The 14,683-nt window shown below is 35.4% G+C and overlaps 1 protein-coding gene across 2 annotated transcripts in view; it reads left to right on the forward strand.

Annotated features, from left to right (window-relative positions):
* The window catches only part of EMC2 (ER membrane protein complex subunit 2), a 92,394-nt gene that overhangs the window by 11,509 nt on the left and 66,202 nt on the right, over positions 1-14,683 (forward strand). Inside the window, exons 2-4 of one of the 2 annotated variants that reach the window (XM_037803018.1) lie at positions 2,079-2,192; positions 2,702-2,766; positions 5,126-5,211. In XM_037803018.1, coding sequence (XP_037658946.1) covers positions 2,079-2,192; positions 2,702-2,766; positions 5,126-5,211 — 265 coding nt within the window. The remainder of the gene's footprint in view (positions 1-2,078; positions 2,193-2,701; positions 2,767-5,125; positions 5,212-14,683) is intronic. The other variant, XM_037803019.1, reaches the window with a different exon arrangement.

The following is a 14,683-nucleotide window of genomic DNA, read 5'->3' on the forward strand; positions in this document are numbered from 1 at the left end:
ATTCTTTGTATTTAATTTCTTCCCTTGTTTTGTATATCCAATGTTATTGTTTGATTCATGTTTTTCACTTAGACTATTTCATTAATAGGGAGGGAACTAATGTTTTCTGAATTCCCACTGTTACTAGAGACTCTGCAGAGAGCTTTTTTATATTTAATTTAATACTAACTACATATCCATGAGCTGTCTGTTTTATCTTCATCCATGAGCATGGAAAGTTAAGCATAGATTTGGGAAGTTGTATGCGTTCATGTGAGAGATAGAGTTTATATTTTTAAACCAAGTTTAACTGTCAAGTCCATGTCCTTTCCACCTGACTATACTTCCTCTCTTGACTGGTTTCTTTTAGTTTCATCCTTTTCGGCTTATCCTTCCCTCCCTCCCTCCCTCTATTCCTTCTTGCCTTCCTTCCTTTTCTTCCCTTCTTCCCTTCCTTCCTTCTTTTCCCCCCGTACCTTCCTTCCTTCTCTTCCCCCCTTCCCTCCCATGAATCAAACAATAACATTGGATATACAAAACAAGGGAAGAAATTAGATACAAAGAATCACATACAAACTATTTTATTTCTTTTTTAAAACAGACGAGATTTTGGAAAGGCTGGCAATAGCAGTGGCAGTTTTTCAATCTCTCCAAATCCCCACATAAAATATATATACCAACTGTGATGGTTAGGTTCATGTGTCAACTTGAACTTCTCTCCCCCTTCTCTCCCCACTTCCCTCCCTCCTTCCCTCCCTCCTACCTTCCCTCCCTCCACCAGAATGATTTTTCTAACACGCGAGCTCATAATCTCACTCTTCTTACTTTCTACCCACTCATTTCCTCCTGCCACTCTGTGTTTGTTTCTGAACTACCAGGAGTTCCTTCTGTGTGGAATAACTTATTTTCTTGTTTACTTGCTAAACTCTTCTTCAGCTGTTAAGACTCTGTTCAAGATTTCTTCCTGGGCAGGGTGAGAGACAAGCTGTTTTCTAGGTTGCAATAGAGGGAATTAACTGCATGTTAATTTGTAATGATTTTCTAAGATTATTTTTAGAAGTTCATTTAGTGCCTATTTTCATGTTATTCTTGTTTTCTTTTGTAGACTTTGAAGTGTACGGACTGATAATGCATACAAGAATAGTGAAAGTCCCCTTTGCTTCTCTTATATTTATTGCCTAAGGATCTAGCATATTGTTTATCTAATATGTTCAACAACTATTTAATTCAACTATTTAAGTCTCTCCAACATCTATGCCAGTAGACACAAGATGGTGGTACTTCAGATGAATATGTATGTTCAGACAGATAGGAGTAAGAAAGCATATATGTAATTGTTGAATTGGACAGTTTATTCATCTTATCTATATGAAAAAAGAGACCTTTGTTCCACTGGCTTAGTTTTTTTTCAGTTATTAGTTCTTCTGTCTATGCTGTTCATTAAGGCTTCCAGAATTCCCTATTGTGTTAAAATAACCTAAGTTCTCTCTACTTTTATTTGTTTGCCAATGTTTCTGACTTTATTTTACATGATTCACTTTATTCTTTGTTGTATATATAACTAAATGATTTCCTTTGTTTTATTTTTTTCACTTTACATCCTCACTTCGAAGCATATCTTTATACATTCTGTGTACCTTTGTAGTAATGTAATTAAGGGAATTTTATGATGAATATCCCTTCAGTGCTGATAGCTTAATAAGATACTCTTCTTATGAAAATTTTATAAACTTGGGTCAGTTTTCTGGGAAAATAATCTCTAGTTTTTATCAAATTCTGAAAGTAGTCTGTGATTCCCAAAAAGCTGAGATCCATAGTTGCTTAAATTAGGAATAGGGGATCTTTGTAGCTGACACATGCCATTCATTGTTTGTAAAAATAGTTAAATAAAAAAAATAATAAAATATTAGTTGTAATGAAATTGCAGTCTTTTAAATGATCTCTTGCTCTTGTTAAATTGATTTTATGTTTTGTCAATTATGGGATATCATAGTTTTCTATATTAGTGTGAGTTTATTTTCTTTACCTAAAAAGTTGATTTTATCTAGTCAAGTTTTTTACATTGATCAGAGATATAACATGCCTACTTTATTTTTCAGAAATGCGAGATAAAATGAGAAAATGGAGAGAAGAAAACTCACGAAATAGTGAGCAAATTGTGGAAGTTGGAGAGGAGTTAATTAATGAATATGCGTCTAAGCTTGGAGATGATAGTAAGTTCTTATTTAATTACTTTATCAAAACATTAAGGCTTGGTTCATGTCTCATTTATGGTTCTTAGTTTTGTTTTTGTTTTTTTGACTGGATGTTGATTTATATTTTTTTATGTTCATGTCAGTGAATCCTTAACTTCTTATCTTAGAAAGTTTCATGATACTTTATTTTGAGAAGGATTTATAATTGCTGCTAGTAGTGAAGCTATCAAATAGACATTTTTGTTTTAAAGCTCACAGAGCTGCAGGTCTGGTCTGACCAAAATGTATTTCATAATTTTTAGAACAAAGTATTAAATTGGAGAGTTTTACTTTGCAAGTTATTGAACTATTTTACAGTGTTGATAGCATATAAGGTTTCATTTCCTTAGTTCTAGGAAAAACTCAGTAAGTCAATTTTCAAGTGTAAGTAACGTTCTCTAAAATATCAGAAACAAGAATTCACTAATCTAATTGCTCTTTTAGGGATTTTTATCTTAAATTCATTTCCCCCATCTTTATATATCTAGTTTGGATCATATATGAACAAGTGATGATTGCAGCCCTAGACTATGGTCGCGATGACTTGGCATTGGTAGGTATTTAAACTAATTATATTTTATCTTAAGTTTAATTTGTTTCATGAATTATATATAAGTAGTTAAGACCTAGAATATGGCTTGTATTGAATTCTTTCTACAGCTGGTTTTGAATGCTATGCTTAGCAGTGAGTGTTGCTAATGAGTTACTTCAGGACACAGTATCTTCTTAAATGTTAATAATCCTGAGAAGTAGATATTTAGTGTCCCAGTTTTATTGAAGAGGTTAAATTAGGTGCTAAAACTTATTTACTAAATAAGTGAATTATGCTTTGTTATAGAATTTAAAATAAGAAAAAAGATCATTTGAAACAAGTTTATCCTTTGAGTTGTTGAATGACTTCCATAGTATAAAGTGTTAAATACTGTTATGCAATATTGTAAATGTACATCTTAAATTATTAGCAAATGCTGACATGTCCAAAGCATGGCTTAAAATACTAATACTGATTTAAAAATAAAACAACAATAATAATGGCTATATTTTTGAACGCTCATGTGCTAGGTGCTTTACGTGCATGATGTTTGATTTTATCATTATATACATTTTATAAAACAGGAAACAGAGGCTTCTGTTCTGTTTTTCTTATGATCCTGAGTTTTTAATTACCACTTTCCACTGCCGCCTCATATAAACCAAAAGGGAATATTCAGAAACAAAAAATTAAGTGCCAGGAGAACATATGTCCTTATGTGTCTAAATTAGTAGTCCCTTTCAAGATAGTCACCTTGAGTTGGTTATATACATAATTCCACTGGTGCTGCCAGTGCTAAAACATTCCAAAATATCTTTGGATTGCCTTCAGAACCTATGAGATGGTTCTTTTAAATATCGACAGAGGTGGCAGTTTTATATTTTGAGGTACAATTTGATACATTTTTTAATACAGCCAAATGTCATTTGATAAACCAGGTTTAGGAGATCAAATTACACAATAATTTTGATAAAGCAGGATATCAAGTTTGACAATAAGTTCTTTTCTTTTTGGAGCACAGTGTTTTGTTTTTAATGCTTCAGGATTTCTACACACTTAGCTTACTTGACTAACCAAGTAAAATGAATTTCACGTGATGTCAAAGAAATAAAGGAACACATCTTCACTTGTGACTAACTTGACTATTTCTCCTGGTGTCATATTTTCAGCCTTAGATTTTGAAGCTAGATTTCCACATCATCTTAAAACTTACTGTATTACTGGTTAATAGTTTCATCAGTAGTTAAAAGTGTTTTTTTGGTTATTCATGCTTTGGGGCACTAGAATGCCCAGTTGTATAATCCTTAACATTTCTAGCATTTCTGAGAGTCTTACAATCTCTTATATGTTGCTGAGAACATAGTAAGTATTCAATAAATACGTGATTATTTATGTAGATGAGTTGATGGGCAAATTACAAATATCTGTACAAAGGAAACTAGTACCCCACAGATTTGATGTCTGCATTTTCTGACATCCAAATCAGGATATGTGGACTGACAAGATGACTGATTATATGGGATGTATAAACAAAGTGTTATTAAGATTGTGCTAGGTACTTAAAATGACTATGAAAGAATCTAATTTTTACCAAGAGAATGCTAATGCTATAATTGGGAAGAAAAGGCCAGTTTATAGATAACCATTAGAGAAGCAAATAAGCAATTACAAATTTAAATAAATAAAAATTTTATGATGTAGGCTGTCAGTTCTTTAGAAATTTATAGAAAACAGAACTCAACATGGTCTGGCATGTTCAAGGAGGCTTCTAGAAAGTAGTGGGACATAAACTCCAGGAATAGAAAGTTTAGGATTTTTTGCCTAATATGAGGTTGATTAGAAGGTTACTTTGTGTAGTTGGTGCCTTGTGAGAATAGAATGGATATAGTGAAAGCTTCTGAGATAGACATGAAGAAACTAGCTGACTAGAGTAAATAATCCCATTTATAAGAAGTAGGATACAAAATTGAATTATATAGGATATAGCTAGATTTTTGAGGGTCTTGATTAAGATGCTAATAGGAAGCTGTTGCAGGCATTTAAGTAGGGGCCTGGTACATTATGAAAGCAGATTTTAAGGAGGAATAATCTGGTAGTAGTATTTGAAGAATTATTTGTAGATCTCATGGTCTGCTCATTCTCCCATTGAAGAGCATAATCAGTTTCTGAGAACTGATTGTTGCCTTCACTGTAATTTCATAGCTATATTATTTTACCCCACTTTTTATCACTAGCAAATTTCACTTCATGTCATTAGATTACGATAACAAAATTATCTGTGAATATACATGTAAGAATATGTAGGCCATTTCTTGTAGCTCATTTAGTATATATAATGTAACTGTTACTCTTCAAGTCTTTTTCAGTGGTTATTTTTCAGTTTTGTCTTCAGGAATTGAGAAGACAATTCCCTGGCAGTCACAGAGTCAAGCGACTAACTGGCATGAGATTTGAAGCCATGGAAAGGTAACAGAATCTTGTAAACAGTGTGATCAGATATGTGGCCTACTTTTAGGTCCTCCTATACCCATGGCAACTTCATTTATTGTGCAAGGTCTTTCTGCTGCTGAGTTCCAGAATAGCATCAGAGTGCTTCTCAACATAAATAAGGAGAATTTGATAACAGAGGTGACTGTCTCTGGCCTAGTGAATTGAGATTGTGCTTTGCAGTAAGGGTTGTAGCTGGGGATGTAGGCAGGTACCAGTTTGTTGAGTACTTTACATGCCCTGCTAAGGCGTGTGAACTGAAAGTAAGGAGAAGTCACTGCACTTGGCTGTTAGCAAGCTCCCTCGCTCCTTCTGTCTGAGCTTATATAGTGCTCCAGTAAACTAATCAAGACCCACACTGAATGGGCGGGGCCACACCTCCATGGAAATTATCCAGTCAGAGTTATCACCCACAGTTGGGTGGGGCGCATCTCCATGGAAATGCTCAATCAAAGAATTACAATGTAATCAACACTAATACGTCTGCCCATACAAGATAACATCAAAGATAATGGCGTTTTGGGGGGCATAATACATTCTAACTGGCACACCATCTAACCACACTCCAGTCAAGGTATAAGACATTTTTATCCCCACAAAAAATTATTTTATACACCTTTACAGTTAATGCCCCCTGCCTCAGGTATCCACTGATCTGATTTCTATCATTATAGATGAGTTTTGTCTGTTCTAAAATTGTATGTAAGTGTGGTCATTTCATAGACCTCAATGTTTTTGGAATTCATACATGCTGTGTCTATCATTCCTCCTTTCCTTTTTATTGCCAAGTAGTATTCCATTGTGTAAATAGACCACAGTTTGTTTATCCATTTACCTGTGATGGACACTTCAGTTGTTTTCTAGTTTAATTGTGAATAAAACTTCTGTAAGTATTCATGTTCAAATCTTTCTGTGGGTGTATTGCTTTCACTTTTCTTGGGTAAATATTGAATGTATGTTTACCTTTATAAGAATCTGCCAAACTTTTTCAAAATTGCTTGTGCCGTTTTTCCTGCCCACCAGCACTGTGCGCGCTGCTTGTTGCTCCACGTTTTCCTTAATATTTGGTATTCTGAAGTTTTTAATTTTAACCATTCTGGTGGGTATATGAGCATCACATTGTCATTTTAACTTGCATTTCACTGATGACTGTTAAATCTTTTCATGTGTTTATTGGCCCTTTATCTCTTTTGTGATGTGTGTCTGCTCAGATCTTTGGCTTATTTTTTTTGGTGGTTCATTTTATTTTTATTATTTGTTCTTATGTTTTGTTTTGTTTTGGGGAGGGACACATATGTTTTCATTTCTTTTGTATAACTACCCTAGGATTGGAGTTTCTAGTTCATAGTATAGGTGTATGTTTAATTATATAAAAAACTGCAGCAACTGTTTGGTGATTTTAACATTTTACATTCACCAGCAACGTGGATGACTTTCTCTTGCTCTACCTCTTCCTCAAGATTTGATGGTTTTGATCTTTTATGATTGTAGCCATTTTAAAGAATGTGAAATACCATCTCATTATGGTTTTAAGTTGCATTTCCTTGATGACTGATGATGTTGAGTACATTTTTACGTGCTGACTGGCTATTTGAATGGCTTCTTTTTGAATTATCCTTTTAAGTATTTGCACATGTTAAGAATTGGGTTGTTTTACCTTTTTATTATTGATTTTAGGAGTTCTTTGTATATTCTGACTAACAGAACTTGCCAGATATATGTGCTGTGAATATTTCCTACATGCTCTATCTTGTGCAGTTTTTCAGTGGTATCTTTTGAAGAGCAGTTTTATTTTTTATGCAGTTCAATTTATCAATATTTATTTTATTGGTTAGTGATTTTTTTTTTGTACTGTCAGGAAGTCTTTTCCTACCTTAAAATCACAAACATATTCTATATTTTCTTCTAGAAGCTTTATGGTGGGCCATTTTAAGTTAATCGTTTCTCTTTTTTTATTTGTAAGACTGCTGTCATACTTTTTGTGTGTGATCTGGTTTTAATTTTGTTTTTGGTACTACTTATTACTCCAAAATTTTAAATCTGTATATAATATTAATCTTTTCCTCTGAAAATTCTGTTGTTATATGTGTGTTTTAAAAGGCTGTTTCCCACACTGAACTCAACTATGTTGTTTCTTAATATGTTTTCATATCTTTTTTTACACTTACATTTAATGTAAAAATAAGCAGTGTATGTTATCTGTAGGGAACTAACAAGTGATTTTTTCCCCCAGCTGTTTACAGGTGTGTCCCAACACAACATACTAAATCATTCTAGTACACCTTGTTTAAAATGCAATGTTTATTATATACTAAATGCTCTTGTGTTTTGTTCATTGAGTTCTCTTGCCTTTCTGTTCCATAAAGACAGTATATTAATTATTGTAGTTTTATAATATATATTTTTATCGTATTTTTTGTTTGTGGAATATAACATATATACATAGAAGTGACAACTTTCCAAGTGTAATTTAACAAGTAGAGAGCAAATTTCAAAATATTATTGGTTACAGTTCCACAGTTTCAGTTATTTCCTTTTTGTGAAATGTAACATAGGCAAAAAGGTGGTAACTTTCAAAGTACAATTTAACAAGTAGCTATAAAAAAATTTCAAAGAGTGCTGTGGGTTACAGTTCCACCATTTAAGTTCTTTCCTTCTAGCTATTCCAATACCCCAGCAACTAAGAAAAAGAAAATGATATAGAGATTCAGTATTCATAATCCTTTGTTAAATTCCTTCTTGTCTATTGTTACTCCTTCCTCTAGTATAATCACTTTCCCAATCTTCAGGAATGTCTAGGGAGTGACCACCCTAACTTGTTCATGTTGAAAAGGGGTGTCAACATTATGGGAAAAGGGAACACATCTAGTTGATGTTCTTGAAGAGGCTATTGCCTCTGGGTTTTGGAACTTAGTTGGCATAGGAGCTCTCTCAAGGATGTAAGTTTCTGAAGAATTAACTTAAACTTTTATAGAGTCCCAGATAGGGATCAGGGTATTCTTTAGGGTTTTGGGGCTGCTGTTATTTTGGGCTTATATAAGAATATTACTAAATTATGTGAATTAATCTTGTGTCCTGCCACTATGCTGAATTTGTTTATTGTTAGCTCAAGTAGCTTTGTTGTAGATTTCTCGGGATTTTCCAAATATAAGATCATCTCATCTGCGAATAATGACAGTTTTACATCTTCCCTTCGAATTTGGATACTGTTTCTTTGTCTTGGTGAATTGCTCTGGCTAGAACTTCTAGGACAATGTTGAATAATATAGGTGACAGTGGGCATCTTTGTCTCATTCCCTGTCTTAGTGGAGGGGTGTTCAGCCTCTCACCATTGAATACTATGCTGGCTGTGGGTTTTTCATGTATGCCCTTTATCATATTCCTACCTTTTGAAGTGTTTTTATCAAAAAGGGATGTTGAATTTTGTCAGATGCTTTTTCAGCATCTATTGAGATGATTGTTTGATTTTTCCCTTTTGATTTATTAATATGTTGCATTATATTGATTGCTTTTCTTATGTTGAACCACCCTTGCATGCCTGGGATAAACCACACTTGGTCGTGGTGTATAATTCTTTTAATGTGCCTTTGGATTAGATTTGTGAGTATTTTGTTGAGTTTTTTTGCATCTGTATACCTTAAGGGGATTAGCCTATAGATTTCCTTTTTTGTAGTATCTTTATCTGGTTTTGGTAGCAGAGTGATATTAGCTTCATAAAATGAGTTAGGTAGTGTTCTTTTTTCTTCAATTTTTGAAACAGTTTGAGCAGCAATGGTGTTAAATTCTTTTTGGAAAGTTTGGTAAAATTCCCGTGAGGCCATCTGGCCCTGGGCTTTTATTTGTAGGTAGATTTTTGATGACTGATTGGATCTCTTTGCTTGGGATTGGTTTGTTGAGGTCTTCTGTTTCTTCTTGGGTCAATCTGTGTTGTTTGTTGTTCCCAGGAAATTGTCCATTTCCTCTAAATTGTCTAGTTTGTTGGTATGCAGTTGTTCATAGTATCCTCTCACAATTTTTTTTTTTTTTTTTTTTTTTCTTCAGGATCCATAGTAGTTATCCCACTCTCACTCACAATTTTGTTTATTTGGGTCTTCTCCCTTCTTGACTTTGTCAGTCTAAGGGTCTGTCAGTCTTGTTGATCTTCTCAAAGAACCAAGTTTTGGTTTTATTTATTCTCTGTATTGCTTTTTTGTTCTCCAGCTCATTTATTTCTGCTTTAATCTTTGTTATTTCTTTTCTTCTGCTTGCTTTAGGGTTAGTTTGCTGATCATTTTCTAGCCTCTTCAGTTGTTTAGTTAGGTCTTTGGTTTTAGCTCTTTCTTGCTTTTTGAGCATTTAGAGCTATACATTTTCCTTTCAGCACCTCCTTCACTGCATCCTATAGGTTTTGATATGTTGTGTTCTCGTTTTCATTCATCTCTGGATATTTACCTATCTCTCTTGCAATTTCTTCTTTGACCCACTGATTGTTTAGGAGTGAGTTGTTTAATCTCCATATATTTGTGAAAGGTCTTTTTCTTTGGTGGTTTTTGATTTCTAGTTGCATTCCATTATGGTCAGGGAATGTGCTTTGAGTAATTTTAACCTTTTAAATTTATTGAGACTTGTTTTGTGCCCCAGCAAATGATCTATCCTGGAGAATGTTCCATGATTGCTAGAGAAGAATGTCTATCCTGGTACTTTGGGATGTAACAATGTATATATGTCTGCTAAGTCTAATTCATTTGTCATATTATTTAGGTTCTCAGTTTCCTTATTGGTCCTCTGTCTAGTTGTTCTGTCTGTAGAAGAGAGTGGTGTATTGGAGTCTTCCCATTATTATTGTATAAATGTCTGTTGCTCCCTTCAGTTTAGCCAATGTTTGTCTCATGTACTTTGGACCTTCTTGATTGAGTGCATAAACATTTATAATTGTTATTTCTTCTTGGTGAATTTCCCTTTTGTTAATATGTAGTGTCCTTCTTTGTCTCTTAAGAGATCTTTACATTTAAAATCTATTTGTCCGATACTAGTATAGCTACCCCTGCCTTCTTTTTGTTGTAGCTCACGTAGAATATTTTTTTCAATCCTTTCACTTTCAGTTTCTTTGTCTCTCAGGGTATAAGATGCATCTTTTGTAAACAACATATTAATGGGTCATACTTTTTAATCCATTCTACCAGTCTGTATCTTTTGATTGAAGAGTTTAATCATTCATATTCAAAGTTATTTCTCTGAAGCGAGTTCTTGAACCAGCCATCTTATTCTTTGGTTTTTAGTTGTCAGATCTATTTTTTCCCTCTCTCTCTTTTTTCCTTTAAGTTACTCTTAGTAATACTCATCAGTTCTGTGTGCTTCTCTAGACCTCTCTCTGATTTCTTATTTTCTTAGCCAGTAGAGCTCCCTTTAGTATTCCTTGCAGGGCAGGTCTCCTGTTAACACATTCTCTCAGCATTTGTTTGTGAAAATTTTAATCTCTCCTTCGATTTTGAAGGAGAGCTTTGCTGGATAAAGAATTCTTGGCTGGCAATTTTTCTCTGAGAATCTTAAATATGTCATACCACTGCCTTCTTGCCTCCATGGTGCCCACTGGGTAGTCAATACTTAGTCTTATGTTGTTTCCCTTGTATGTGGTGAATCACTTTCCTCTTGCTACTTTCAGCACTTTCTCCTTTTCTTCAGCATTTGATAATTTGATCAGTTTATGTCTTGGAGTGGGTTTATTTGGATTTATTTGGAGTTCATTGGGCATCCTTGATTTGCATATTTATGTCGTTTATAAGGGTAGGGAAGTTTTCTCCAATATTGTCTTGAAACGCTCTTCCTAGCCCTTTACTCTTCTCCTCTGGGACAGCACTGATTCTTACATTTGTGTGCTTCATGTTGTCCATCATTTCCCTGAGATCCACTTCAAATTTTTCTGTTTTTTTCTCCATTTGATCTTTTGTGTATTCGCATTCAATTGCAAACACACAAGTTCTCATCCTTTCTTCTGCCTCTTCAAATCTGTTATTGTGTCTCTAATATATTTTTAATTTGATCAACGGTGTCTTATTTCCATAAGATCTGCAGTATTTTAATTTACTCTTTCAAATTCTTCTTTATGCTCTTCTGGAGTCTTCTTGATATCCTTTATATCTTTAGTCATCTCGTTGAAGTTGTTCGGGAGGTTTTGTATGTACTTCTTTAATTAATTCCTCTATATTTTTTTAACTCTACTCTCTTTTTAATTTGTTTGTTTGGCTTGTCCATGTCTTCTAGATTCTTCAGGTGCTTTATGATTTTCTGTTGGCTTTGGGGTATTTGCTTGTCTTGATAAGTTTAATTTGGGAAATGCAGAATTATTTGAGCAGTAATCTGGCAGAGTTAAAGCTTGCGGGAGTGTAGTTTCTCTGTCCTACCAGCAGATGGTGCTTTTAAGTCACCTTTTACTCTCAAGCCAGCCTTCCCCAAACATCTTCTGTGGGTAGGTGGAGCCCAAATCTGGTGGGGAACTAATAAGTGTACCAGTTCTCTGTGTGCACTGGGGACTGCCTGCCCCGGGGGTGCATGTGGGCCCTGTGCAGTTCAGCAGGGAGTCTACTCAAGGGCACCTTCCATATTAGACATGTCCTGTTCCCTGCCTGCCTTGTGTCTGTGAGCCTCTGGGGTATAGGAAAGGCTTCTGATGCATCTGTATGGTGCCCTCTCCTATCTCCCTTCTTGCTGGTGCACCCTCCTGACTTCTGGTGTCAAGTAAATGCTGCCTCCTGGGTTCTTCATGGGTGCTTCCAGCTGTATGGATGTGGTGGATCACCTTCCCAGCTAACTACCAAGTTGTGTACATGGGAGTGGAGAGCCACTGGTTTACTCCTTTGGCCAGCGGCCGTCTTGCTGCTGCCATCCTGGGAGTTGGTCCCAGCCCAAACAAACTCACCCTGATCCTGGAGTCCCCATCTCTTCCCATGTTTGTCCAGGTCCCCACCACATACTATAGGGTTCCCTCTGTGGCCACTTACACCCTCAAAACACGGTTCTGGGTGTCTTCCAGCCCCTGTCTAGTTTGTTTCATGGAGGAGAAGCCCTCTCCACCTCACCCACTCTGTATCCTCCTATAATATATTTTATATGTATGTTATATCACATCCTTTTTTTATTATTTTTTAAAATTTTAAAATGAAGTCTTGTGTGATCGTTCCCCCTTTTATTAAGTTAAAAAGAGAACCCAGGTGAGATGTTGATTTTACTGGAGAGATTTGATTGTTATATTAAAATTTTAGAATTATTTGGGGGTAAGAACAATATTTTTATAATATTAAATTGTTTCATCATGGAATGTGTTATGTTTTTCCTTTATGTAAAATTTCTTAGTGATTTTTATAAATAAAGTTTAATGCATTTTTGGTTGCTGTTATCAAGTACAAAGACTGGGATCTGGGTTTTTTCCCCTTCTCTTTGGTATTTTTTCTGTCAGATTATTGTTCTTTATTGTTTGAATAGAATTGCTTGGTATTTTATTTATTTTGGAAATAAATTTCAGACTTACAGATTAGTTGTAAAAATCAGCAAAGTACAAAGAATACCTGCACTCCTAATCCAGATTCATCTATTTTAAGATTTTGTTCCATTTACTTTTTTTATTTGTGCTCATCTCTTTCTCTTTTTATATATATGGGCATGTGTATATATGCGCATATACACACACACACACACACACACACTTTTTTTCCTCTGCTGTGGTGACTGTTGATGGTATTTATTGGTAGGAAGCCGCAATTCTTCTCCATGTGGATCTCTCCATAGGGCTGGTTGAGTGACATCTTTACAACCAACTGGCTTCCTGTAGAGTGAGTGATTCAAGAGAGTAAGGGAGAAGCAGCAATGTCTTTTACAACCTGGCCTCAGTTGTCACACTCTGTGATTTCTGTAATATCCTTTTAATTACTCATGTTTAGTTTTGTTAAGTATGGGAGGCTATGAATTCCTGAAGGTAAGAATCCTTGGGGAGCATCTTGGAGACTGGCTGCTATAGTCTTCCCTCTGGTTTTCAATGATTTACAGCCCTGCTAAATGCAAAATACACTTATTCCCTCTCAGGGCCCCTGTTCTAGTTTGCTAATGCTACCAGAATGCAAAACACCAGAAATGGATTGGCTTTTATAAAAGGGGGTTTATTTGGTTTCACAGTTGCAGTCTTAAGGCCATAAGGTGTCCAAGGTAATGTATCAACAGTCAGGTACCTTCACTGGAGGATGGCCAATGGCATTCAGAAAACCTCTGTTAGCTGGGAAGGCACGTGGTTGATGTCTGCTCCAAAGTTCTGGCTTCAAAATGGCTTTCTCCTTGGATGCTCCTCTCTAGGCTGTAGTTCCTCAAAAATGTTTCTCAGTTGCTCTTGGGGCATTTGTCCTCTCTTAGCTTCTCTGGAGCAAGAGTCTACTTTCAACGGCTGTCTTCAAACTGTCTCTCATCTGCAGCTCCCCCTCTCAGCTCCTGGGCGTTCTTCAAAGTGTCCCTCTTGTCTGTAGCTCCTCTTCAAAATGTCACTCTTCTGTTTGTCAGCTCATTTATATGGCTCCACTGTTCAAGGCCCACCCTGAATGGGTGGGGCCATGCCTCCATGGAAATGATCTCATCAGAGTTATCACTTACAGTTGGATGGGGTGCATTTCCATGCAAACAACCTAATCCAAACATTCCTTCTTAATCCCCACTAATAGGTCTGCCCCACAAGATTGCCTCAAAGAATATGGCTTTTTCTGGGGGACATAATACATTCAAACCGGCACAGCCCCAAAAATTCTTATCCCATTACAGCATCAGCTCAAAGTTCAAGAATCTCATCACCTAAATCAGACATGGGTGCATTGAGGCTTCTTGGGTATAGGTCCTTAAGTACAGCTTCTCAAATACTATTACTCTTAATTTGAAGACCTTGGAGCTGAAGAGACAAGTTATCTTCCCCACACACCCCTAAAATATAGACGTAGGGCAGGTATAGAATAATCATTATAGACACTCCTGTTCTAAATGGGGGAAAATAGAAGGCACAGAAAAGTCGCTGCTTAGTAGTAATTTTGAAATCCCATAGAGCACCTAGAAATAAACTTAACCAAGGACATAAAAGGCCTCTACATTAGAAAATTATAAAGTTTTACTAAAAGAAATAAAAACAAAAGAACCTAAATAGGTGTAAAAATATTCCATGCCCATGGATAGGAAGACTAAACGTCATTAAGATGGATGTCAAATCTATCCAAACTGATCTACAGATTCAATGCAATCCCAATCAAAATTCCAACGACCTACTTTGCAAAATTGGAAAAATTAGGTATTGAATTTATCTGGAAGGGAAAGGTGCCTCAAATTGCCGAAAACATCCTAAAAAGGAAGAACAAAGTGGGGGGACTTAACACTTCCAGATTTTGAAGCCTACTATAAAGCCACAGTGATCAAAACAGCATGGTATTGGCATAAAGATAGACGTATTGAT

Source organism: Choloepus didactylus, chromosome 14 (assembly GCF_015220235.1).
Source record: "Choloepus didactylus isolate mChoDid1 chromosome 14, mChoDid1.pri, whole genome shotgun sequence".
Taxonomy (NCBI): Eukaryota; Metazoa; Chordata; class Mammalia; order Pilosa; family Megalonychidae; genus Choloepus; species Choloepus didactylus.